Source organism: Phycodurus eques, chromosome 19, assembly GCF_024500275.1.
Source record: "Phycodurus eques isolate BA_2022a chromosome 19, UOR_Pequ_1.1, whole genome shotgun sequence".
Lineage (NCBI taxonomy): Eukaryota > Metazoa > Chordata > Actinopteri > Syngnathiformes > Syngnathidae > Phycodurus > Phycodurus eques.
Genome location: NC_084543.1, coordinates 1374732 through 1398893, shown reverse-complemented (window position 1 = coordinate 1398893; position 24162 = coordinate 1374732). Strand labels below are relative to the sequence as shown.

The following is a 24162-nucleotide window of genomic DNA, read 5'->3' as shown; positions in this document are numbered from 1 at the left end:
TTCCGCGAGAGACTTTCGAAGCTATTTAGGCGAGAAGACGACGACGAACGAGGACGAGGCGGCGGCGGGGAGGCGACCCGGTTCGGTCGGTGCTAGACGACGAGTAGCCATGTTTGTTGACGGCGCCGAGACGACGACACTTTTTTCCCCCTTTCCTTTTCTTTTCTCTCTCTCCCTCCCTCTCCGTCCCTCCCAGCGGAAAGTCGTCCTTACAGCCCCGCTCGGTCGGCGCGACGAGCCGCTGGCGAAGTGCACTCGAGTTGAGGTTGGGACATGCTGAAAAGTGGCCAAAAAGGAGTCCGCTTCGAACGCGCTTCGTGGCTCGTGCCCCGGCGAGCCCCAACACAAGCACAACAACAACAACAACAACAAGAAGAAGAAACAGCAGCACTCATGTTTCCCAGCACGGGATTTCTTTTTTTTTTTTTTTTTTTTGGGGTAAGAGTTTAAAAGGGGGCGGGGCCTCGCGGTTGGACACACCTGGCTCGCCACACGTAATTGTCAACAAAGCATAGAAACACACAGTTGCAAAATCAATTTGTTGTTATATATATGTATATATATTTTTTTATTTATTTATTTATTTATTATTATTTTTTGCAGGTAGTGTATATGTGTTCAGAGTCATAACAGACCTCCGATGGAAACCTTAACTACCCGCCAGAAAAATGAGTTGGACACCCCTGCAGTAGATAGATGCACAGTTGCAGACAGACAGATATTGTGTCCAACTCATTTTTGTCACTGTAGTTATGTTTTCCCTCAGAGGGCCGTTCTGACTGTGGAACCATCGAAATGTATAACGGCCTCATCATATACAGTTGAACCTCGGTTTTCGTATGATTCGGTTTTTGACATTTTTTTCCCCACGTAGATTTTGTCCAAGTTCTTGTCCATCCGCTTTGTTTTTGTTGAAACAGTTGAAAATGCTCCGAAGTCGAAATGCTAAACACATCCACCTTGCCCGCGTCACTCCTAACTGTCCTACTTTAAAATGCTTGCAATTTTCAAGATTATTAAAAGTGGTGACAATTAGACATTTCGGTCCAGAAGAACATGGACGCACATGATTTTCTGCCACGGGCCACATGAAATCATATGGCGGGCTAGATCTGGCCCCCGGGCCTTGAGTTTGACCCCATACTAGAGATAGATGGGTGATGAGACAGAAACACAGTAATAGCAGTCGTTTTTTTTTTTTTTGCTGAGGATAAAGAATATATGCCTGTGAGTATTGTTATATTAGCTGTCTGCATGTGTTGCTGCAGCGCTTGTGTTCAAATGTCTGCCGTTTAAAGGTTTATAACTACCGCCGCATAAATGCTAGTTTCATTAGCCCGTCCATGCCATTTTGCATGATTGCTAGCATAAACGGTAAGCTGAAAAAAAAGTACAGCAAACAAATCGCGCTGACAGTGGCGACGCCTGATGGGACAAGCCGAAAGTCACAACAACAACAACAACTAGAGAATGCGGTCGCCTCTGAAATTTTGCGCGAATGCGAGATCGCAAGACGAGTGCAACGATCTTCATATCATAACAACAACAACGAGAGATTGTCATTACATTGCATGAGGCCCAAATCCTTACGAAAATGCAATAGGGAGCATTTCATCCTTGGTGAAATCATCTCGATATGTCGTGAAAATCTACTTCAACACAAGAGGCTGTGTTATTACAGATCGGAGCGCGTGCGCACACACAACACACACACACAGACCATGTTTAAACAATGAAATGGTTATGTAAGACTTTCCCGCAGAGAAAAGCCATGTGGCTCTCGGCAAGAATTTGGAATGTAAATTCCCCGCGTAGGGGTGTTACGGGCCCATAAAAAAAAAAAAAAAAACGTTTTTTTTTAACTAAAAAAAATAAAAATAAAAAAATAGACACGCATAAATGTCACACTGTTGCCGTGTTGGGTCGTCATTCTGGACCGCCGTTTTTAAAAGAGAGTGCACATTTTTTTTTAAAAGGGAAAAAAAAAAACAGGACAGGCAGGTTTTGTTTTTTTTGTGTCAATTGTGACAAGAAGAACCGCAGGAGACATTGAGGTGACGAGAACCATAGAACAGCAAACCCAACCCGGAACATAAAGCATAGCATAGCAATAGATAGCTAGTCACAAGGGCTATTTAGTCATTCTTTTGGATTATAATATGGAGATTACATTATACTGTTATGTTTAAATATAGTAAACTTCATTCCCTGAAAATCCTTATGCGTGTACAGTATGTACATAAATGAAATACAGCTCAAATAAGATGAATTAAAAATGGGTAATGTTCAAAACAAATGTAATACAAATAAATCTAATAAAATTAAACATTTGACAAATGCCCTGAAACAGATATTAAAATTGAATTTTGGAAAATGTAAAATAAAATTAGATACAATATTTAAATAAAACCAAGTAAAAATTAAAAAATACATGTACATATAGATTTAAAGAGATTTTAGTCAAATAATGATGTACATTGAAATTAAATTAAGTGAAAATAAAATGCATTAAATTAAACTTGACATGCGTTTAACTGATTTAGTAAAATATAAAATTAAAAAGTATGTATTATGTAAAAATAAACTGACATACATTTAAATAGAATTTAGTAATAAAGTAAATTATTTAACAAGTTAAATAAAATGAAGTACAAATAAAGACAAACATTTGAAATATACATTTGAAATTAAATAGTAAAAATATTTGACATGAAAATGTAAATGTATTACACATTTGATTAAGACAAATAATTAAACTACTTCAATAAATTAGGTTATCCCTTATTCTAATCGCCCAACCTGATAACTTTTATTTCTCTTTTGTTTTGTTTTTAAATTGTATTCACATTTTCAGTTGTATCATTCCACAGTGCTGTAACAAAACCCTGTCATGTGCCCCTCTTGAGTTAGCATTCATTGGGTGAAAATGCACAAGTCTAATTCAATTCGAATCAGTTGCAGTTTATTTCATCGATCGATAGCGGACCGAGATAGTGCCGGTGTCCCTAACAACAATGCGAGCTGCCTGTGCACAAACGAGCGTGCAGCTTGCAGAGTTCATAATTCAAGCCCCCCATCCGTGTCTGGAAATCAGGATCAGGGTTTTGTTTTCTCTCTAAAAGCAAGATCCTCTATTTTGAGCGCGGTATCACCCAAAAAAAACTCCTCAATATTAAGATCAAATATTTATGCATCTGCTCCCGTTTGATAATGGATGAGCGCTAGTGAAGGGGAAAAGGTGCGGCAGCACCGAGCTCAGCCATTTGTCAGCCCCTCCGAGGCCTGCGGCCCGTGGACATCCACGCGTCCGCAATATGGACGCTATTTATAGCCCGCAGGACGTCGTTCGCTGTCCTAAATCATTTCATCACACACTATCGCTTATGTAAGGCACATTAATCGCACCTTTAAACGCACAACGTGCAGCCTGGGAAGCTCTGTAGAAGAGAAAAGGAAAACAAAAAAGACAAGCAGATATGATGTAACGTGTGTTTTTTTTTTCCTTTAATTGAAATTACAACTGTGGTATTAGTTTGTATGTTTTGAACATGTCAAGCTTTAAAATGACAAGATTGTCAAGTGGAAAAAGGAATTCAGTTGCAAAATGTGTTGACAGGGCCATCTAGTGGCACCGACGCAGAAGACCACTGGATGAACTCGCTCGCAATGACAAGGAAAAAAAAAGACATTTTTGAGTAACCTAAGCGAAGCGTATGAAGCGGTGGTTACGTTGCATAGGCTAGCAGGCACGGGTATACTTCAGGTTAGTACACAGGCATTAACATTGCAGATATTTCGCACGTAAATCATAAAAGGAAATGTATTGGCGATACAAATGTTTTGAGTCAAGGTACCACTGTACATATATGTCATTCTTTTTCCGCATACATTCGCAAAAAAATGTTTAAAAAAAAAAATACTGTTTCAGGTTTACATGATGGTGCTGTGTGTAGAATTGTGATTCCATTTTAGAATAAGTAACATAAAATGTGGAAAAAGCGCTGTAAATACTTTCCGGATGCTCTGAAGTATTTACAGCGCTTCACTTTCACAGAATTTTGTAATTGCAATGAACCACTTAATAGCATATCGATTAATATATGGACACACAGTGTTAGACATTCTTCTGCATGGTGATTTCATTCAATGTGAAATTACCAGGCACGCACTTCTTCGATTTGGTAACGTTAAAATGTAGAATCTAGGCTATTTGGCAAGCAATGGCTACAACAAAGACGCAAAAATAATGACAACGCGTCTAAATAAGAGACGACGTGGATATGGACCAACTTGCTGCAAGGTCGTATCGAGTGCCAATTGTGTCCCGTCCTCGTGATACGACGTCCGTTTTAGTCGTTACCGCCGCAAAGCTTCAACAACAGCTTCTTGTAGTCGCCGGAGGTGTCGCCCTGACAACGAACAAACACACACACACACGTGCAAGTTAACGCACATTAAAAAAAGACAGATTTTTTTTTTTTTTTTTTTTTACACCCCATACAATCTCCGAGGTCGTCTGTGACGGGCTTCCATCAAAATACATTAATGGGTTAGGAATGACTCTCTTATTTGTATTTAAAATTAATATTTAATTGTTTCTTTTTTTTTTTCCTTTCTTTTTATGCATTATTATTTTGTAAACCTGAAGTTTCCCTGTAGGTTTCAATAAAATATATTATTATTTAAGTGGATTAAAGTATTTAAGTCATCTTATTATATTTTTATATTTTAGTCGAATGATATTTAGTGACATTTATTTTAATATTTTGTCACACTTAAATTTCTCTGTTGTGAAGTAATTAAAGATGTTATTGCGCAGAAATGATCCTGTTTTGAGGGGGTGGTCCTGTCTCATGCAAATGAGCCACCGCTCACCCTGCAAGAGGACGGCTTTCGTTGCTATGGCGACGAGGTGGGCAGCATCCGCAGGGAGAGTGTAAAGCGCGGATTGTGCCGAGGTGGCAAATTATACATTTCTTGGGACATCTTGGCATGTTGAAGTGAGGGGAGGAGCTTCATTAGCCTTTTTTGCTGCCATCTGCAAAGCGTTCTGTGTGCGCGTTAATGATTGGCGCCATTTAAGTCGAGGTGAAACCGGGAGGCAACTCGCGAGTGTGACGACGGCACTTACGGAGATGTGCGTGTACAGCGACTTCCCGTAGGTCCTCACGTACGCCTGCCTGATGTCCAGCATGTCGATCTCGGAGCGGGACACCATGATCCGGACCAGGGTCCTGTCCTTGGTCCCGGCACCCTGAGAAGCGCAACATTTAAATGGAGTCAACTGGACTCTTCCAGTTTGTTTAATTTGTTCTGTTTTTTTTCCCCCCTTGTTTTCTGGAAAAAAGTGAGGCAATGACATCATGAGGCAAATGAAAAGAGGGCTGCACCTGCATGGCCTTGTGCAGTCGCTCGGCAAAGTAGGCGGGGGTATTCTTGATGCATTTCACTAGGGAAGGAACACACATATTCATCATGTTTACCGTACTTACGACGAATTTCTGAGGCCGAGGCTTTTTCCATTCATCCATTCATTCATTCATCTTCCGTTCCGCTTCACATCACGCGGGTCGCGGGCGTGCAGGAGCCTATCCCAGCTATCTTCGGGCGAGAGGCGGGGTACACCCTGAACTGGTCGCCAGCCAATCGCAGAGGCTTTTTTCCAATTAAGGCAGAATAAAATTCCCATAACCCATTAATCGGCCGATTAGTTTAATAAATATATATCATTAATCAAACTACTTTTTAGTCCCTTAACGCTAAGGGACAATAAATAAAGATGAGAATTAAAGGTGGAACATAACTATTTTACAATCCTTTGCCCTTAACTATTTGTTTAATTTTACAACAGGCAGAAAAATCTGCTGATTTTTTGCCCTTTTTTTGTTTGTTTGAATGTTATCTTTGTCTGATTTTGTAATGTGTTAATGTTAAAGAAAGAAAAAATGACTTGCAAAAATGTACCCTATTTTGCCGATTTGAAAAGTGGTAATATCGCCAAATAATTGGTCAGGCCCTACTTATTATGACTATGTTAATATTATGTGTGATAATGTTCAACTTTACACTTAACTACTAGCAGTGACAAAAACAAAACAAAAAAAGCAAGGGCACTCAAGAGTTAACCTACTGGGTAATAGCCAGCATGAAAAACGAGCGAAGCAATTTTTTGGGTTTCCTGTCTGTTAAAGGGTGAGTAGTTTTGACTTTATTTTAGTTGTATTTCTAGCGCGGTTAAGGTCACGGTGCACTTACCCACCGCCACCATGCCAGACTCCACGTTGCCCGACATTTCTCTGCAGATGCTCTTCTCGACGTCTCGACCGCACATCTGCTGGTACTCCTGGAAGACTACAAGAATAATCGGATGTTGGAGGTTTATTTCTAAATGGAACCCCACGCCCTCAAAACTGTGAAAAATACTTTTGGAGGTTTTTTTAACAACATAATGAGGTTATTATACATTCATCAAATTGTCACTGTCATAACTACAATCTGGCCTGCGATGAAAATAATTTTAAAAATAATAATAATAACATAAAATGTGGAAAAAGTGAAGCGCTGCGAATACTTTGGACTCAGTGCATCCTGAAAGTCTTCACTGTTAGCGACTCAGAATTTTGAGGGGGAAAAAAAGAATTCTATTGAATCAATGAATTTAACTTCTTTTGACATAAGGCTGAAAGAAAACAAAATGTGGACCGTGTCAAATGATTTGCTTCAGGCCTAGAACAGACTTTTGAGGGGCAAAATGAAAGTAGGACAACACATAGTGGTACCCACCAGCCTGCAGATGAGGCTTGCTGCGGGCGCACAGGATGGCGTTGAACTGGGATTCGTCTGTGCCCACTTTATTCTCCCCGGCGGCGTAGAGTTTCTGTCGTGGGGACGCGCGCAAACGTTCAAACAGAAAGTGGCGGGAAGACGTTTACTCTTGAAGGTGGCAAAACAAGATGATTGCGGGGTGCTACCTGAGCGTCCTGTTTGGCAAGCGATATGTCGACGTTGTCCCTTTCGTCACGGTTGCCCTGAAGCAATCAAACAGTTCACTTCAGGAAGCTCTTTGATTCTTTTCATGTCCAGTTAGAAAGTATGTACAGTCTATACCTGCTGTGAAGTATAGTCTCTCTTTTTTTTTTTTTACATGTTTAAATATACTATGCATTAGTATTTCTATATTTCAGTCAGAGTGCGGAGTTAACACGACCCACGTTGTTGTGTGTAAATTAAGTTTGTTCCTTTAAATATTTTCTTGTTTTTTTTTTTTACAGCTTGAAACAAGCATGTTTTACCTCATATTTGAGGAATTGTTCGCTATCTGTCAAACTGCACACAACCACTCTTAAAAATACGGCTACTAAATAAAAGTGGTATCGTAACATTTGGACAGCCAAATATCGTAGTATGTTTTAGTAACGGTACACTGCGAAACCCGACAGTATATATGAATTTAACTTCATACTCTGTTGTTGTTCTTTTGACTTGTACACGGTGTAAATAAATCATAGATTATGATTAGTGAAAAAACATGTTATCACTACAATATAACTGATGTTGTGATTGCGCAAGATTGTAAGACTTGATTTATGACTTGCCCGGACTTTGTTGAAATTTGGCGGGGGCTTGACTTGACTTGCTTGACTTTTGCCGCAGTAACTTGGGACTCGAAGGTTAAGACTTCAAACTTGACTGACTCGCATATATGTGATTTTGTCACTCTGTTTCGGACGGTGCTGCTGTTTTGGTTAGCAATGCGTTGAAATTCAAAATCCGTGCGTGAACAATAGCTAAGGATAATTACACTAAAAACAAGTAGCTTTGTTTTTTTCCCCCCCGATGGGAAAAGGAATGCATTAATTTTGGCACCCGGAGACTTTTTTGGGGGGCACATCGTCTAACAGAGGGGAGGCCACTATTTGAGGAAATACGGTGCATGCAGAGCGGTTATCTACCTGGCAGAGAGAAACCAGGAGTCTTCGGAAGTGACCGGAGGTGTCACTGTTGATGGCGTCCTCCAGACTTTTCCCGTACTCTGGAAACAAAGTGTGGCATTTTAGGGAATTGGCGTCAATGTATGTTCAAGTGCAAATGGACAGATAACGTGCTGTAAAGTCACGCAGCCAGAGTGACACTCCCCAAAATATTCAAAGCACAGCAGCACCTTGACACATGAGGTTCATTTGTTCCGTCACCACGCGGTACGAATACGAAATACGACCTGAGGGCCTTACGGAAAATTCAATGCCAGGTACAGATTAAAATTTTATTTGCTTTCTGGACGACCCCTGTTGTACAAAGGAAGCCCAAGTCCTTTAGCTGGACAAGTAATTTTGGAGCATATTTTAATGATGCCATTCAGACACTTCGTCTTTCACAGAAAGACAACCAAACCAGCATACAGAATAAATATCTGCACAAAAATGGAAACTGCGAGCGCAAAACACAATTGTATCTGTGCTTTCACTGCGAAATAATCATGTGAACTGATGGTGGCTGGCTGCCACCTAGTGGTGGAGTGTCTGAAGCAACCTCGTAACACAAAGCAGAAAAACAAAAGAGCAAAAGAACAACCTCAACAACAACAAAATGGCGACGGCTCGTAATTTAGAAAAATAAGTCGAGTACCGCTATATTCAGGTTGTTTCAATATCATCACTAACCTGCTTTGTAAACCCCCACTATTTCCCGAATCTCAGAGTTGGAGCGAGACGAGAGGATCTCGATCAGACAAGCCTCATCTGTCCCGGCGCCCTGAAAGGCAAAGGCAAGATTATCAGTGGAATGTTCAGAATGGTTACTGTGCTGCCTTGAGATACGACTTTAGCCTCTTAAGTGCTTAAATTAACTTAGAATACCCTGATTAAAATGATTAGCTTTAACCTGGAACCACAAAGAAAAAACTCATTTCACTCAATTCCCCCAAAATTTGAGAGCTCCCTCTGCTGGCCGAAAATGGCTACAAACAAGCTGGACAGAATAGTAAAAATCCAACAAGGCCTCGGGGTTAATAAAAAGAAGAGTATTTGGCATCCTGCCGACCTTTATTGCCTCTCTGAGTTCGGACGCGTCGAAATGTGACGGTCTCTTCATCATGGAAACAACAAGATGCTCAAAGTTTCCAGTCAGCTCAGACTTGAGATCGTGGAACAAATCCTGAGGGAGGGAAACGCGGAAAATAAAACCAGAGAGCGATGTCACAACAAGCAAGATTCTCAGTCAACTTAGCGTCCATCAGATCATAAACAAGAGTCAGCAAACAAGCCACCTTTCCATAAGTTGTTTTGTAGGCTGCCACCATGGGAACTCTCTGCTTGTTGGTTCGGCTTCCCAGAAGTTCAATGATTGCATTTTCGTCCGTGCCTGTGTAAAACATTCCATCGTCAAGGTGTGCGTGTGTGTGTGTGTGTATATATATATATATATATATATATATATATATATATATAAAAGGAGAGGGCCAACTTCCAAATAAAAGCTTAAGATGTCAATGCAATTTTAGAATTTGATTTTGAAGTTGGCACCTGAGCGCATTGCCGGAGCCTAATGAAGCCTATATAAAAGACGCAGACAGTGCGACAGTAAGAGTTTATATAGTCTGAATTATTCTACGATATAAATGGCATTATTATCGTTCATATCGCTAGCCACAACGTCCGTGAGCCAGAGACCGGGCTTTGTTTCCGGTGATGACGAGTACCGAGAGTGCGAGGCGGTGACACGTGCCGTCTCTTCATATGTTCCGTGTGGAAGCCAAATGAAGTGACTCACCGAAACCCTTCATGGCCTTCCGAAGAACTTCCACATCCCTCAGTGGATCGGCTCCAGGGAAGTCCTTAATAGAGCCCCTGTAGCCCGTCTATGTATTCAAACAGACCAAAAGCTACAACTTTAAGTGCATTTTGCCTTGTGGGGAAAGAAAAAGGAGTGCATCAGTCACGTTACCGGTATGGCGGGTGCCTGAGGATTGGCTGGACCGCCGCTTCCATATCCGCCTCCGCTGGGGTAGCTGGGCATGGGTTGCTGGCCCGGTGCTGCCCCCCCAGGGTATCCCTGTGGAGCCCCCCCTGGCTGAAAGCAGATGACCGTTGTAAATGCTGAATGCAATATTATGGATGATGTTATACACGATTGAACTCCTGCTACATTGCGAATTTTGAAGCTGTCGTTTTGGGGGATTTTTGACAGCGTACAACCAAGTCTGAATTTAGAGTTGTGCGGCTGAAGCGTAGTACCGCGTTGTCCCAAAACATGCTGGGCAGTAATGACGTGTACTGGAAGAGATGCAGCGGAATTGAGAGCAAGAAGAAGAGGAAAAGAAGGCCCGCAACTAGGCTCCAGAAATAGTTGTGGAGACAAGCTAGCGAGCGCAACAACGATGTGATGATTCACGCCCAAATATTTTGAGTAAATGTGTTATTTCTGTGCATCAAACTTGTACAAATCAGTAATCAAGAAGTAGCTCTCAGTTTTAAAAAGGTTGGTGACTCCTGTTTTTAGAACTATAATATCTGAGCTCATTTCCGTTACGGCATTTTGTATAATACGTTAGCATTACGCTAGCTGACTTCTGTTAAATGAACATTTTGGTGTTTAAAAAGGTTTGATTTTGTTGTTGTTGAGTCAGTCTGTCAGTTGTACAGTAAAATTCAACCGAGAGTGACATAGAAACCGCTTAAAGCAAGCACAATTTGCCTCTTATTTGGGAAACTGTTTCTTGCGAGGCCCAGACACACACACACACACACACACACACACACACACACACACACACTTTATGCCAACACTAGAGTTTTTAGTCTTCAAATACATTTCCAAAGTTTTAAATGTGTGTTTTAATACATGTATCTGTTAAAATGAGTGCAGGAGGTGTAAAACTGCATAAAATAAAACTTTGAATATAGTTTCTGTATAATTCAGAAAAGATTGCACATACCGCGCCGTAGCCTCCTGGTGCCGCTCCCCAGCCGCCACCTGTGAAAAACGCTTACGTTTCATCCATTTTGCTTGACGACGCCGTCCAAATGAACGACTTCAGATCTTACCTCCTGGAGGCATGGACGGAAAGCCTCCTGCCTGAGGCTGTTGGTATCCGCCGGCCTGAGGCTGTTGGTATCCGCCGGCCTGAGGCTGTTGGTATCCTCCGGCCTGAGGCTGTTGGTATCCTCCGGCCTGAGGCTGTTGGTATCCTCCGGCCGGGGCAGGGTAGCCGCCACCCTGCGGCGGGTAACCCCCCGCTGACGGTGGGTAGCCACCACCCGCAGGAGGGTAACCGCCGGCCTGGGGCGGGTAGCCGCCGGCCTGGGGCGGATAACCCCCTCCCGCCTGTGGTGGGTAGCCGCCGGCCTGGGGGTAGCCTCCCCCTTGGGGTGGGTATCCGCCCGCTTGCGGTGGGTAGCCACCCGACTGAGGAGGATAACCTGGGTAGCTCATCTCCACAAGCTGAGGGTGACGGGAAGTTCGGTCATAGCTACTTCTTCAAATCTCATCCAAACAGGTACTTGCTCAGTGGGACATTTTGGTTCCGGAAAACCTTGCATGTTCATTTGTTTTAACACGGCAGCCATAAATAAATGTGGTCGGCTACAGAATTGACCATTGTTAGTTACAGTTACGGTTAGGCTAACAAAAGACTGAATATTTACAGAGCAGCCTAAATTTCTGTTTCACAAGAGCTTGCTGTTGACCTACCACAACTGTTGCTACTGACCGACTAATACTCGCGCCAGTATTTTCACGTCCAATTACGCCTAGTCTCTTATTGTGTTGATTTGTTTTTACCCAACTGTTTGATTGTACAGTGTCCTTGCGTGCTTTGAAAGGTGGCGTTAAATAAATGACATTTTTATTGTAACCTAAGCGATGTTTTCATTCATTACACATTTGAACTATCGAATTATGTTCCTTGCTAGTGAAAGCGTACGTTGAGAAAAAACAACAAAAACATTCATGAGACATTTGATGGTCATCCGTTTCCGGTTTCTGAAGCTTCAAAGCACCGAATGTTCACAAACACGACACTAAAGGGAAGCACAAGGGAGCCCCAAACTATTAGTTTAGAAATTAAAACCAAGTAATAGTGAACACGCCCAAAAATACATGTATAATATTAAGTGAAAGAAGATGATGGTGAACGTGTTTTTACTTCCCGATTTTCGAAAGGTCACGGGAAGGTTAGCATCTCATCACAACACAACACAACACAACACGGCCTGAGATTTGGGAACTGGGCAGCAGCTCGGCTCCGCGACGACGGTCCAATGACGGAAAGTTCATTTTCAAATATTTGATGGGACCACGTATTCGCCTGATGTCATTTCACGTTATATAATTTCCCCCCACCCAGCCCTCGAGGGAGTTAGCTGCCTTTTAGCATCCGCTATTATTAGCTCGTGAGCTAGCTCGCCGATTAGTTCAAAGCAAAATAGCGCAAAAGAAAATTGCACTAAAACGACTCAAAAGTGAGATCCGCTCGTTTGGTCGCGATGCTATTATGCTAAGTTTCCAGTTGCTCTTGTTGTCCGGGCGGAAATGAACCGATGTTCATGTTACACTCTATGGGCAAGTCAGTGGGGGGATTCAACAACAGCACTAACACTCAATAACGAACGCCTTTGTCGTTGCAAAACAACAGCACCACAAATGTGCTTCAAATGAGAGGTGGACGAGCTTGACTTACGTGCGGCTGCTGTGCGCTCCAGGAAGAAGAAGAAGAAGAAGGAGAAGAGGAAGAAGAGGGTCGACAAGGGTGTGTCCTTGGAGCGCAACGACGTTTTGCACTTTGCGCTTTGCTGCTGCCGACCAGCTTCTCGGTTTTCACTTCTTGTTGTTGTTGTGTTGCCAAGCACACTCAAAATGCGGAGAATGCAACAGCTGTGCCAACAATTATGGGCTGGACAATATGCTCGTTTGTGACCAAGAAGCAGAAGTGGCAAAAAGTAAGAAGTAGTAGTGATTCTTGTGTTGATTAAAAAAAAAAAAAAAGAAGAGAACTCCTGAAGTACTGCATCAGCCATCCCTGGTGACAGCGCCCACCCCTCACTTCTCCCTCTTCAGGGATGAGGTACCAGAGTTTCATCCATCAGGCTGTCAAGATTAGGGACAGAACGATTATCGGCACCGATTATTTGGCTTTCTGACACACATCGGCGTTTTTAAAAAAAAAGATCCTGTTGCCTGTTGACACATTCGTTCAAAATTTTTAAAAAAAAAATCATGAAATGTCAATAATTATATAACTTTGAGAAAGTAATTGAAATGGTTACATTACTCTGACATTTTGAACCGGGTAACCTGTAATTGTAACCAACTGCATTTGCAAAGTCACCTTTCCAACCCTGATTGAGGATCGATGTAAAGGAAAGGGGGGGCTTTTGCTTCATGAGATTCATAACGACGCCCCTGGCCACACTGAAGTCAGAGGATGCAGGAGGGCGTGTCTTACCTGGATGCTGCAGCCAATCATATTGCAGCGGCATTAAAGCCTGCCTGTTCAGTTTTCTTACACACACATCTAAATGTTTAGGCTAAATGACAACCAGTTTGTCCTTAAAAAAAAATAGACTTTATTGTTGGAAAATAAAGTTAAATGACATAATGGCTCAAGTTCACATTTCATGGTGAGACATTCAAGTGCATCAAGCGGTTGCCTGACCTAAAACAGTGTGACAAGAGACGCCCGCCCTCGGGACGACAAGAGAGCTTCCCGTTGGGAATTTTAAGAGCGGGAGACTAGTTGAGCTCGCCGCAGTCCGCGATGGTGATCTTCTTGGAGGTGCGTCCCGACCGCGAGCCGAAAGATTCCACTTTCTTCACCACGTCCAGTCCCTCCTTCACGCTGCCGAACACCACGTGTCTGCCGTCCAGCCTGCGTGAGGGCGCCGGGCCGTTAGAGCGGAACATTTACCGCCGATGGAGCTAGTGGCGGCCCTTGGAAAAGCTGCCTAATGCAACCTCCCAAAACTATTTCAGAAAAAAAGTCAGTGGATTGGCGTGGTTAAGGACTCCCGGATGACCCCGACGTGGACAGCATTTGCTACAAATGTAACTAACGGCAGACCTTTGGAAAAAGACGCAGAAAGTCACATTTCCTAGCCTTTGCTGAATCACCCCATCAAGTCCAGGAGAGATGAAAAGTGGTTTCTTTTTTTTCCAAATTTAGGAAAGGACAGCACTGTCGCAAATGAATCCGACTGCACTTTTCCTAACTGATGTCATCACGCGTCGCCATCTAGCTTGCGTTCTTTTTTTCTGTCCTTTTTCAACTCTCGCTCAAAGCTTTAATCCCTCACAGGTTTCTGTATTTTAGTGTATTTAACATTTTGATTTCATGAAAAACAATGTGAGTTTTGAGTGGCCAGCGACTCCGAGATGACCACATAACTACATTCGCTCCAAATGTAGCTAACGGCAGAACTTTAAAGAACACAATAATGTTTTTGCAAAAGAGAAATATGATGAAGTATGCAGTCATACCATTCGGTCTTACTGGTGCAGATGAAAAACTGGGATCCGTTGGTGTTGGGTCCCGCGTTGGCCATTGACAAGATGCCTCGAGGAAATAAACATTTCATCATCAAAATTCTGAAAAGCTATTTATTTTTTGTCAGGAAAAGTGAAGGCCTGTGAAGCTTTCCCAGATTTTGTATGCATGCATAATAGTCCAATTGGACAGAGTAATTTAAGACATTCAAATAATGAAATGTATATATGCTAATATTTTTTCCTAATAATACAGTGAACCCACACTATAATAGCTGAACTTTATATCGGGTCAAGCGGAGGCCCTTTAAACGGTGGCAGGTGTGCGATGATTCCGTTGAATCTGATCGGTTCATTGTGAACTCATCAACGTTATAAGAGGGTGTGCACACTTATGGAGCCATATTTTTTCAGCCGTTTTGAAATGATTTATCTCGGTCCCACTTGTTTTAGATGACAAAATCTGCCATTTGAACAGGGTTGTGCAGACTTTTATAGCCAGCGTATTCGTCATTTTTTGGTCTTTTTTTTTTTTTTTTTTTTTTTAAATGAAAAGTGTCTTCGACATGCGTTTTAGGGTTTATCAGCCACCTTAATGGTGGGAAAAGTTTCGATATGATTTCTCTTCAAGTTGGCAACATTGAGCGTGTCCAGTTGGTCCCTACCAGGTCCGGTGTGCTTCAGCTTGAAGTTTTCATCTGGAAACTTCCATCCGTAAATGGACTTCCCACCGGTTCCGTTGTGGTTTGTGAAATCGCCACCCTAAAAAAACAAAACAAACAAAACAACATATTTCAAAACAAAGCGTGACAAACAAGCTGCTCCAGCAGGTGTGTGCATGCACGCACGCACGTACCTGACACATGAACTGAGGGATGACCCGGTGGAACGTGGAGCCCTTGTATCCGAACCCATGCTCCCCCGTGCACAGGGCCCGGAAGTTTTCTGTCAGAAGGAAATTATTTCCTTTAAATACATAAAAAAAAAAAGAAATGATGCAAGAAGGTTGCGCAATATACTCCCATCTGAAGAATTAACTGACTGGAAAGTTGTCATTAGCAATTACAGTACAACAAAGGTGGGGAAGCATTTTAATTTTAGACACGCCGCTTAGCGGAACGGTGCTCGACGGGTGAGCACATCTGCCTCACAGTCGTGAGGTTGCGGGTTCAAGTCCGGCCTCGTTGTGTGGAGTTTGCATGATCTCCCCGTGCGGCTTTTCTCCAGTTACTCTGGTTTCGTCCCACATTGCAAAAACATGCACGGGAGGCCAATTGAGAACTGTAAATCACAGGTCCCAAACTCAAGGCCCGGGGGCTTTATGTGGCCCGCGAAAGCAAATCAAGTCTATCAACTTCTGTGATTCTTGCTAAAATCTGTACCAACATTTTAAATTGTCATATGTAATAAATAACATGACAATATTACAAGCATTTTTTGTTACCAACACCCCCCCCCCCCTTTTTTTTTTTTTAACAGTAAGTGATCATCCTATTATCCTTGAATTCTGATTTCAAAATTGGTTACCCATCAATTTGTTGTGTATATGCAATAATATGGGGCAATCAACCATGAAGGTTTCACAGTCATAACAGCCCTCCGAGAGAAATCAGAACGAAAACATGGCCCGCGGCAAAAAGGAGTTTGACACCTCTGCCTTAAATTGCCCGTAGGTGTGAACGGATGTTTGTTTATGTGGCCTGCGATTGGCTGGCAACCACTTCAGGGTGTGCACGGGGTACCCTCTTGCCCGAAGTCCAACAACGAGTTAGGCGCCAGCACCACCGCAACCGTGGTGAGGTTAATAAGGTGAATTAAGCGGTTAATAGAATATATGTGTGCTATATACATATACATTTTTAAACCGGTCCTGTTCGGCTGCGCGGCTATGGAGAACGGTCGATCTGTATCCCTTTTCTGCCCGAACAACACCCTTCCTCTTGTATCCGGGCTTGGGGCTGGCAAAGTGACCCAAACGAGATATGTTGCGGGGCTTAGGGGTAAGTTAGCGAGTCAAATACAGCCATTTATTTTTGCGTCTCGCTCTGGAAAACGAGGCAGCTTTGCACACGTGCATTTCATTTGCCGTGTCCTCTGTGCTGTGACTGCCGCGCGAGGCTACCGTGAACCCGACCGCCTGTGCGTGCTTTGCGATGGCGGAGGGCCCACGGCAGCATTGAGGAGATAACCGCAGAGTCATTCGTGCGTTTATGTCTCCACGGCGTCTGAACAAGATCTCGTGAGGAAGTCGCCAAGTTGGCAACACCGCGTGAGTCCCTGATGTGCCAAACCGCCACAGCGTAGCGCCAACTACTGGCAAGGAGGACTGCGTCGATGTCCGATTTGTTTTACTGTTGACTATCAGCGGCCTTAACAAGTACCCGAAAGCTTGAAATCAGGTCGCTTTTGGCCCGATACCGCTACTCGCCCTTCTCTACTTTACGTAAGGTAAACTTGACATTACATTGGGAAGTGTAACATTACAGCTTCATTCGCGTAAAATGAAAAGACCATTGCATTGAAACAACGGTCTTTTAATTTATTGATCTAGTACTCCGTGACCTGTAGCCTTTAGCGACCGCCAAACATGAGTAAACATAGTTATCCGCTTACCTGCAGTTTTTGGCACAACTTCAGCGTTGAGCTTGCCAAAAAAGAGAGACAAAACGCAAGAGGAATGAAAACTGCACTCGTTAGTTGGTGTGTGACAAAACTAGAAACACGTCTTGAAAGTCAAATAAAGGTCAGGTTTTGTTCTCGTGTCAATGAGTCCTCACCTCGAAGGTTACCCTGCCAAGAGGCTCGTTATCGGCCGAAATGTCGAAGTAGACGGACGGGTTGCTGTTGGCAGCCGCCGGGCCGCTGCTGCAGAGCCTCGCGGCAGTGGACGCCAGCGAACACAGTTTCACACGGTTCGATACGAACATCATTTTGTCTTGGAAATGACGAACTGTTTCAATTTGCCTCAGGGTGGCACGAACCGCTTGACGTCACTCACTGGCGCGCCAAAGTCACGCCGCCCGCCTTACGCAGACGCAACTCGGAAGTACATGCCGGCAAAAACGGAAGTCAACAGTACGGCGAGATCGCGTTCAAAACATCGCGAGATGACTACGGTCGACACAATATGGCGTATGGTCACGCACTAATTTGTTTGCTAAATACAACTTTTATTTGTCAAATTGGATTCTTTTATCATGTATTTCTGTGTGTGCTTGTTTATCATACGGCGGCAGTTATGTTAACATTCCATAAAAAGTGATTTGTTGCCAGGTTTGTATTGTTAAAGCTATGTAACGACTGTAGTAGTTCATTTTTCTTTTCGTTTTTTTTTGCATTTAAGGATCTTTTTTTTTTTTTATACTTTTTCACTCTTGCAAACACTTTAAAAGTTATAGTTCTTTTCATATATTATTTTTTTTTCTTGAATCGCTTCATCAACCTCGGTCCTGATTGAAATCATCAAATATTTGTTCAATTTTCAGTCCTTTAAATATCTGGTAATTTTTCATTTCCTTTATCACAAAACACACACAATCAATCAATTATTGTTTTATATAATAAATAGTAAGGTGGATTGGAGTCTTGAATATGTAAATGATTAGCAACAACATTGATTTGATTGCATTATGGCCATAACTGGCAAAAACATTTTAATGAGCAGAAACACGTCACAATTCAGACAACACAGATGAACAAAACGTTGTCATTAACTTTATATTTATCATGTTCATCTAAAAATAGATACACATATTTATTAATTGTTTTATTCAAGGTAACGTGGTGGGCTAGCGCCCTATAGCACTCCATTGACAGCAGCCAGTGGAGTAGCGTAGTAAAAGAGGCAAGATTAAAACAAAACATTTTGGATTCAAATAATACAAATCAGCCCAAAATGATCGCTGAATCAAAACCAGAAAAGAAAAATGTTGAAAAAAAAGTCCTTCATGTTTATAGACTATCTCCTGCCTCATTTCATAGTAGATTTTGTTTTTAATGGTTAGCTTGTAAACTGTGATACCCATTGTTTGTTAATAGTTTTCCTTTTAAAATAAAAACAAATCAAAAGAAACTAAGTGAAAAATAAAGACCAGGTACTATCTGAATACATATTTATTAGATAAATATGAGGGTGTCACATGGTCTAAGTACATACAGCTCTGCAAAACTACAAAAAAAATAATAATTCCGAGCAGTATGAAATGATTGTACATACTACAATGTACAAACACAGACAGTGGCTTTTCGATGATATATAAAAAATGTTACTTACAATCTTTTGGACTTTTTTTTTTTTAAGTATAGAAAGAAGCGACAGACGAGAATGTACTACAACACGGACAGTCCCAAAAAGGGAGGAGAGGGGCATAAAACTACCAATCTTCCACTTCCAATAGAGGGGTTGCAAGCTTTTTTTTATTATTCGGAGGAAACAATGCACATTCCCAGGGAACAGGAATACATTTCTGTTCACGTCTCTATATTCATTTACATATGTACAGACATCTTTAGCACATATGACCTCGCTTTGCCCTCCGCGCTTCATTTTTAAAAAACAATTTTCAAGCAAGAGCCTTTAATGTGATTGTGCAACTACAGATTGAGGGTACACAAAAGTGGCTCACCTGTATGCAAGAAATAAACATGAATTCATCCAACCTCTCCTTTCAGATAGTATAAAAAAATAAATAAAATTATGTGGCAGTGTATAGTCAAAGATTTTTTTTTTGTCAGTGTTCTGAACTGGAAGAAGTGAATTCAATGACATAAAATGCTGAGGGAGGCTACAGTGAGAGACAATTGAGTTCTAGCCTTAGATATGAATAAAAAGAAAGACAAATTACAAAAAAAAAACAAGAAGGGGTTGAAATGTATACAATATAGTAAAAAAGCCAGATTCATTTAACAACAAACAATATGAGCAATACCGTGACAGTCTTTAAAATATGCTCATTAAAATTCCACCGTATTGACAACAATGATGTTCACATTACATGAAAGCCAGTAAGGAAATCATTTTTTTTTTAAACACCCACAAAAGTAGTACAAAATAAATTACAAAAAAGGTGGAATGTATACAGCAACAACAAAAAATGCAATAATAATAATTACAAAAAAAACAGGCTACAGTGAGATATTGAAATTTTAGCCTGCATGATTAATAGTCAACGAAATAAATTTCAAGAAGGGAGATGTTGGGGGATAGCATGTATATGGCAACCAATAAGGCAGAAATTTTATGAAAACAATAATTTAAAAAGTCAACAGTGAGAGACATTTTGATTTCTAGCCTTAGATAATAATAATAATCAAAAAGTACAAAACAATTTACCACAAAAAAGGGTTGGGGCAAGGAGATGACATATAGTATATATTACAACAACCAAAACAACTTTAAAAAATATCTTTTAAAATGTTTTTTTCCTTCAAATATACACCTGATATAACTTAATATACCAACGTGTTGACAACAATGATTAATACAGTAAATACCAGGAAATAAAAAAAATAAAAATGGATGGATGGACAGACAGTTCAGTATCTCTGACTGGCTTATGTGTTTCCTTTATTTAAAAAAAAAAAAAAAAAAAACAGGAAATAACTTAGGAGACATTTTGGGCTTCCAAGTGTGGGTGGTTAATGTGAGGAGGAAGAGGATGAAAGACAAAGTTTTTTTGTTTTGTTTCTTCATCGAGATGATAGAAAAATATTCACAATGACATTTTACAATCACAATAGCATTTCTTAGAAAATAATAATACATTTGCATACTTGAACAGCACTCTTTGCATCAAACAGACAGTCGAGGAAATGTAGCACAAATACTGCGTTTACGATCCATGTTGCGATGGATCAACTAACTTTCAACACGCGCGCGCACGGACACACGCGCACACACACACACACACACACACACACACACACACGTCATTCTCACCCTTCCAGCTTTGGTGAGCAGTTTCCCAAATCATGTTTGCTTCAATGAGACAACAAACAAAGAAAACAAAACAAAAACAAAGAAAAATCCAGTAAATCGGTGCATTAACAATTTGCCTTGTATTGTTAGCGTTTCTATAAATCCAACAAATACAAAACATATTAGCTTAGCACACCGAGCATCATTTAACAGACTGAGCGATACCGTTGTTGTGTAGCAGAAAATAGAGAACGAAGGAATGGGCATTTAATCAATGATTGGGAGTCATTACAAATGAAGCATTGAAATTCTTTTCATATTCATTTTAGATAGAGATTTCCAAGCCTTAATTGATTTACAACTTTTGACAAATTTTAAAAAATATATGTCTGAAAAAAAGCAAATACTCCACAGTAAGAAAATGCATGACTAAGGGTCACTGCAGCAACATGGAGACTATAAACACGAAAAAAAAAATACGTGTTTGCTGAAGTTATCCATGGTGAGAAGATATGTTTTATCCAAGAGGGGACGAATGGCAGAGCAGGAAAGCTGTGAAAACTGTCCTTCATTAAACGCATCAGCCTAAAAGAGACACTGGCAGAACTAGCGTCTCCTGTACGTCTCCAAAATATGGAGAGAAATTGTATCCAAGAGGAAACTAAGGGCCGCTGCAGCAACTTGGAGACTGCGGAGCACAAAACTGCAGCGTCCAGTGTGAGAAACTGTGAATTTATTTACTCATGCGTGAACAATTTGGGGCTTAAGTGTATGTGGAAAAACACTTTCCATTGTATTTACGGCCATCTGAAATGAATTGTGATTTTATTTGATTACATTCTGAAACATGGATTTAACATGGCATAATGTGGAGAAAGTCAAGCGTTGTGAATAGCTTCTGAATGCACTTGGTGCACCTGGAAAGTATTCACAGCGCTTCACTTTCAGAGATTTCGAATTTTGAGGGAAATAATGAATTATCTTGTGCTTTTGAAATGACATACGGCGGGACGATCAAACCCGGTTCCTTCAATTATGATGATCATAAATGCTGCATGTGGAGTCAAAACAATTGATTACAGCCGCACAATTCAAACGTTACCTCGCGACGTCGTCTTTTTTTTTTTTTTTTTTTTTTTTTTTCCCCCCCCCCCCCCAAAACGTCCTTTCTGAAGCCAAACTATACAAGAGGAAGAAGAGAAGGGGAGTGCATCTTTGTTGTGTTCGCCAAGTACTGAGTCTTTTTTTGTTTTTGTTTTCAGTCCACGACGAGCCTCAATTGTTTTCGAAGAGCGACAAGAGGTCGTCGTTGCTGTTGCTGGGGAGGTCCGGCGGGTCCAAGTAGGACAAAAGCTCGTCCGGGTTGGCCAGCTCTGGAAGAAGCTGTGAGAGGAGGAAGCAAAAGTAAAAAATAAACAACTAAGATGAGGTGGTTGCAAAAGTGTGCACACCCTCTTATCAATTCAGACTCCTTAAATGAGAGTCTATCAGTACCTAGCTACCTACAGTATCTATCAATATCAATCTACAGCATCTATCAATCTACCGAGCAACCGACTTACCTGTCCATCTTTCCGTCCGTCTGGACATTCAAAAAGTGTTTCGTGTCACGGTGCAACTCACGTCTAAAGAAGGTTCGGGCATGTCCGACCCGGCTTGGCTGTCCAAACCGCTGGAGGTGTTGAATGTCAGATCGCCGTGGGGGTGGCTGTTTGGACCGGGCTGCTGCTGCTGCTGCTGCTGCTGCTGAGGAGGAGGAGGGGGCGGCGGCGGGGGTTGCCGCGAAGGGGGCGGGGGTCCGCTGTGGTGGCGCTGCTGCTGCCCCGATTGGCCGCCCGGACGCGGCGACCCGTGCATGCTTTGCTGCAACGTGCCGTGCGACGGCTCGTTGACGGAGGAGTGAGGTATCTGCGAGGATGAGGGGAAAATGTCAATACACGTCGCGACAAGACACGCTCAGAAAAATGGAAGAGAACCAGGGTCTTACTTCTCTACTCTATGGAGACACTTCATCCAAGAGGAGACTAAGGGCAAACGCGAAATTCTGACAACCATGTGGCACTGAACTTATTGGTCGAAACAAGACACACTGACAAGAGTGGTGCAGAGTGAGGGTATCCTGCATTTCCTTCTCTACTGTAAGGAGACACAGTTTATCCAAGACAAGACTAAGGGCAACTGTGAAACTCATAATCCTGAAGCATCGAACGCAGCAATTGGAAAGAGACACGCTGACAACCGTGGTGCAGAACAAGAGTCTCCCGTATTTCCTTCTCCACGCTAAGGAGAAACATTTCTTCCAAAATGAGACTAAGGGCATCTGTGACATTCTGACAACCATGTGGCAGTGAGCTTTTTGGTTGCGGCGGCAGCATCCTACTTCTCCTCTGTAATAGGAAATGTTATCCAAGAGGAGACTAAGGGCAGCAAAGTGAAGACTACGCTAATATGCAATTAAGACATGCAAACAAAAAAACAACAGTGGGTCTCCTGTACTTCTCCTCCCAAATATTTTCCAAGAGGAGACTCAGGGCAAAATATCTTTTCCTCAAATGGTCAATGGGCCACCTCACCGTGTCGGGCATGCTGTGGGAAAGAGGCTTGTCCGTGCTCATCAGGCTGTTGGACATATCGGGCGGGTGCGACAGTTGGGGTCCGTGCATAAAATCGTTCACGGACGTCGCGCCCGGCGTTCCGTGCGGGAACTCAAAGTTGCCGTGGCCCTGGTAACTGTTGCCTAGGAGATGAAAACGCCACCTCATTAACGGGCTTCAACCTATGCTCGCTTTCTTTGTCGACGCCCTACCTTGACCGCCGTATTCGCCGTTGATTGCCCCGTGCTGCGATGGGTACGGCGAGGGTCCGGGGCCGAGCTGGGCGATCATGTCCATGACGTTGGGCATGATCATCTGGCTGGGGCTCATGGTCTTGAAGCGCTTGGCCAGAGGACCGTCCGGGTCCTCCTTGATGTGGAGTTCCGACTTGATGGCTACCGGCCGCCAGCTGCACGTCGGGTCGATCGTCACTTCCTCGAACTCGGAGCTGACGACGCAAAAACACGTGTTTGGTAACTGACGAGGACGCATGGTAAATTATTGAAGAAATAAAAGTGCCACTATTCATAAATCATTTGGAAAGGGAAAATCGAAATTCTGCCAACCACAAAAACATACAAAAATGGATCATGGAAGAGGAAAATCATTTTTAGAATCAAAAGACAATACAGCACAGGTGTCAAACCGGTAGCTCCGGGGCTGGATCCGGCCCACCACATCATTTTATGTGGCCCACGAGAGCAAATCACATGCATGGTGTTTCTCGCTAAAATACCAAAATTGCAAATTGTCTTCACCTTGAAAAATATTGCGATATTTTTAGTTAAAAAAAAAAAAAATCCCCTTTTAAAACAACTTGAATAATACCGAAGTTGAACCGATTTTACTGGCTTACTTCCTGCTGCTGACTTACTTTTGAATGGCATTCAAGATGCCCCACATGTACTGGTCCACCTCCAACCCTTCTAACAATGCCGTTTTGCTGAGGAGAGACCCACAAAGGACCGCTTAGTGAAAAACTCAAATAAATCATTCATAATCGAATACTTTTCATTTGCTCCCCCCCGTGTGTAAACGTACTTGCATACAGGACATCGCCACGTGCCCCGCTCGCAGTTCAATTGTAGATATGATTCCAAATCGAAACACTGCAAGAAATCCACATGACTCTTTTGTCATTTCTGGTGACTTTCATGACGGCGTATTCGCCGC

General features: G+C 42.2%; 3 protein-coding genes across 9 annotated transcripts in view; all 3 read right to left on the bottom strand.

Moving 5' to 3' along the window:
• Positions 1-3477: 3477 nt before the first annotated feature.
• LOC133417595 (annexin A4-like) lies at positions 3478-12883 on the bottom strand. The gene is made up of 15 exons (XM_061705431.1): positions 12677-12883; positions 11043-11439; positions 10934-10971; positions 9943-10068; positions 9769-9856; positions 9266-9360; positions 9040-9153; positions 8661-8751; positions 7953-8032; positions 6972-7028; positions 6784-6877; positions 6256-6351; positions 5391-5449; positions 5132-5254; positions 3478-4409 (listed from the first exon to the last, which is right to left on the bottom strand). Exons 2-15 carry the CDS (start codon positions 11428-11430, stop codon positions 4350-4352), a joined length of 1509 nt encoding a protein of 502 aa, XP_061561415.1. The 5' UTR covers positions 11431-11439; positions 12677-12883; the 3' UTR covers positions 3478-4349.
• Positions 12884-13545: 662 nt separating this feature from the next.
• Positions 13546-17523, bottom strand: ppifb (peptidylprolyl isomerase Fb). Of its 3 annotated transcripts, none has more exons than XM_061705432.1 (6): positions 17256-17523; positions 17092-17122; positions 15335-15444; positions 15144-15240; positions 14473-14548; positions 13546-13864 (listed from the first exon to the last, which is right to left on the bottom strand). In XM_061705432.1, the coding sequence occupies exons 1-6, from the start codon at positions 17406-17408 to the stop codon at positions 13729-13731; spliced, it is 603 nt and encodes a 200-aa protein (XP_061561416.1). In that variant the 5' UTR covers positions 17409-17523; the 3' UTR covers positions 13546-13728. The 3 variants fall into 3 exon arrangements, with proteins under 3 accessions (XP_061561416.1, XP_061561417.1, XP_061561419.1); XM_061705433.1 differs by having other exon boundaries at positions 15335-15423; XM_061705435.1 differs by lacking the exon at positions 13546-13864 and adding an exon at positions 13872-14056.
• A 1053-nt stretch (positions 17524-18576) lies between these two features.
• LOC133417725 (zinc finger MIZ domain-containing protein 1-like) overlaps positions 18577-24162 on the bottom strand; it is an 85800-nt gene continuing 80214 nt past the window's right edge. For all 5 annotated transcript variants that reach the window (XM_061705762.1, XM_061705763.1, XM_061705764.1 and 2 more), the window contains 6 exons: positions 24031-24098; positions 23864-23932; positions 23202-23437; positions 22969-23132; positions 22019-22303; positions 18577-21778 (listed from right to left, as the gene is read on the bottom strand). In XM_061705762.1, the coding sequence (XP_061561746.1) occupies positions 21671-21778; positions 22019-22303; positions 22969-23132; positions 23202-23437; positions 23864-23932; positions 24031-24098 (930 nt within the window). In that variant the 3' untranslated portion in view covers positions 18577-21670. The remainder of the gene's footprint in view (positions 21779-22018; positions 22304-22968; positions 23133-23201; positions 23438-23863; positions 23933-24030; positions 24099-24162) is intronic.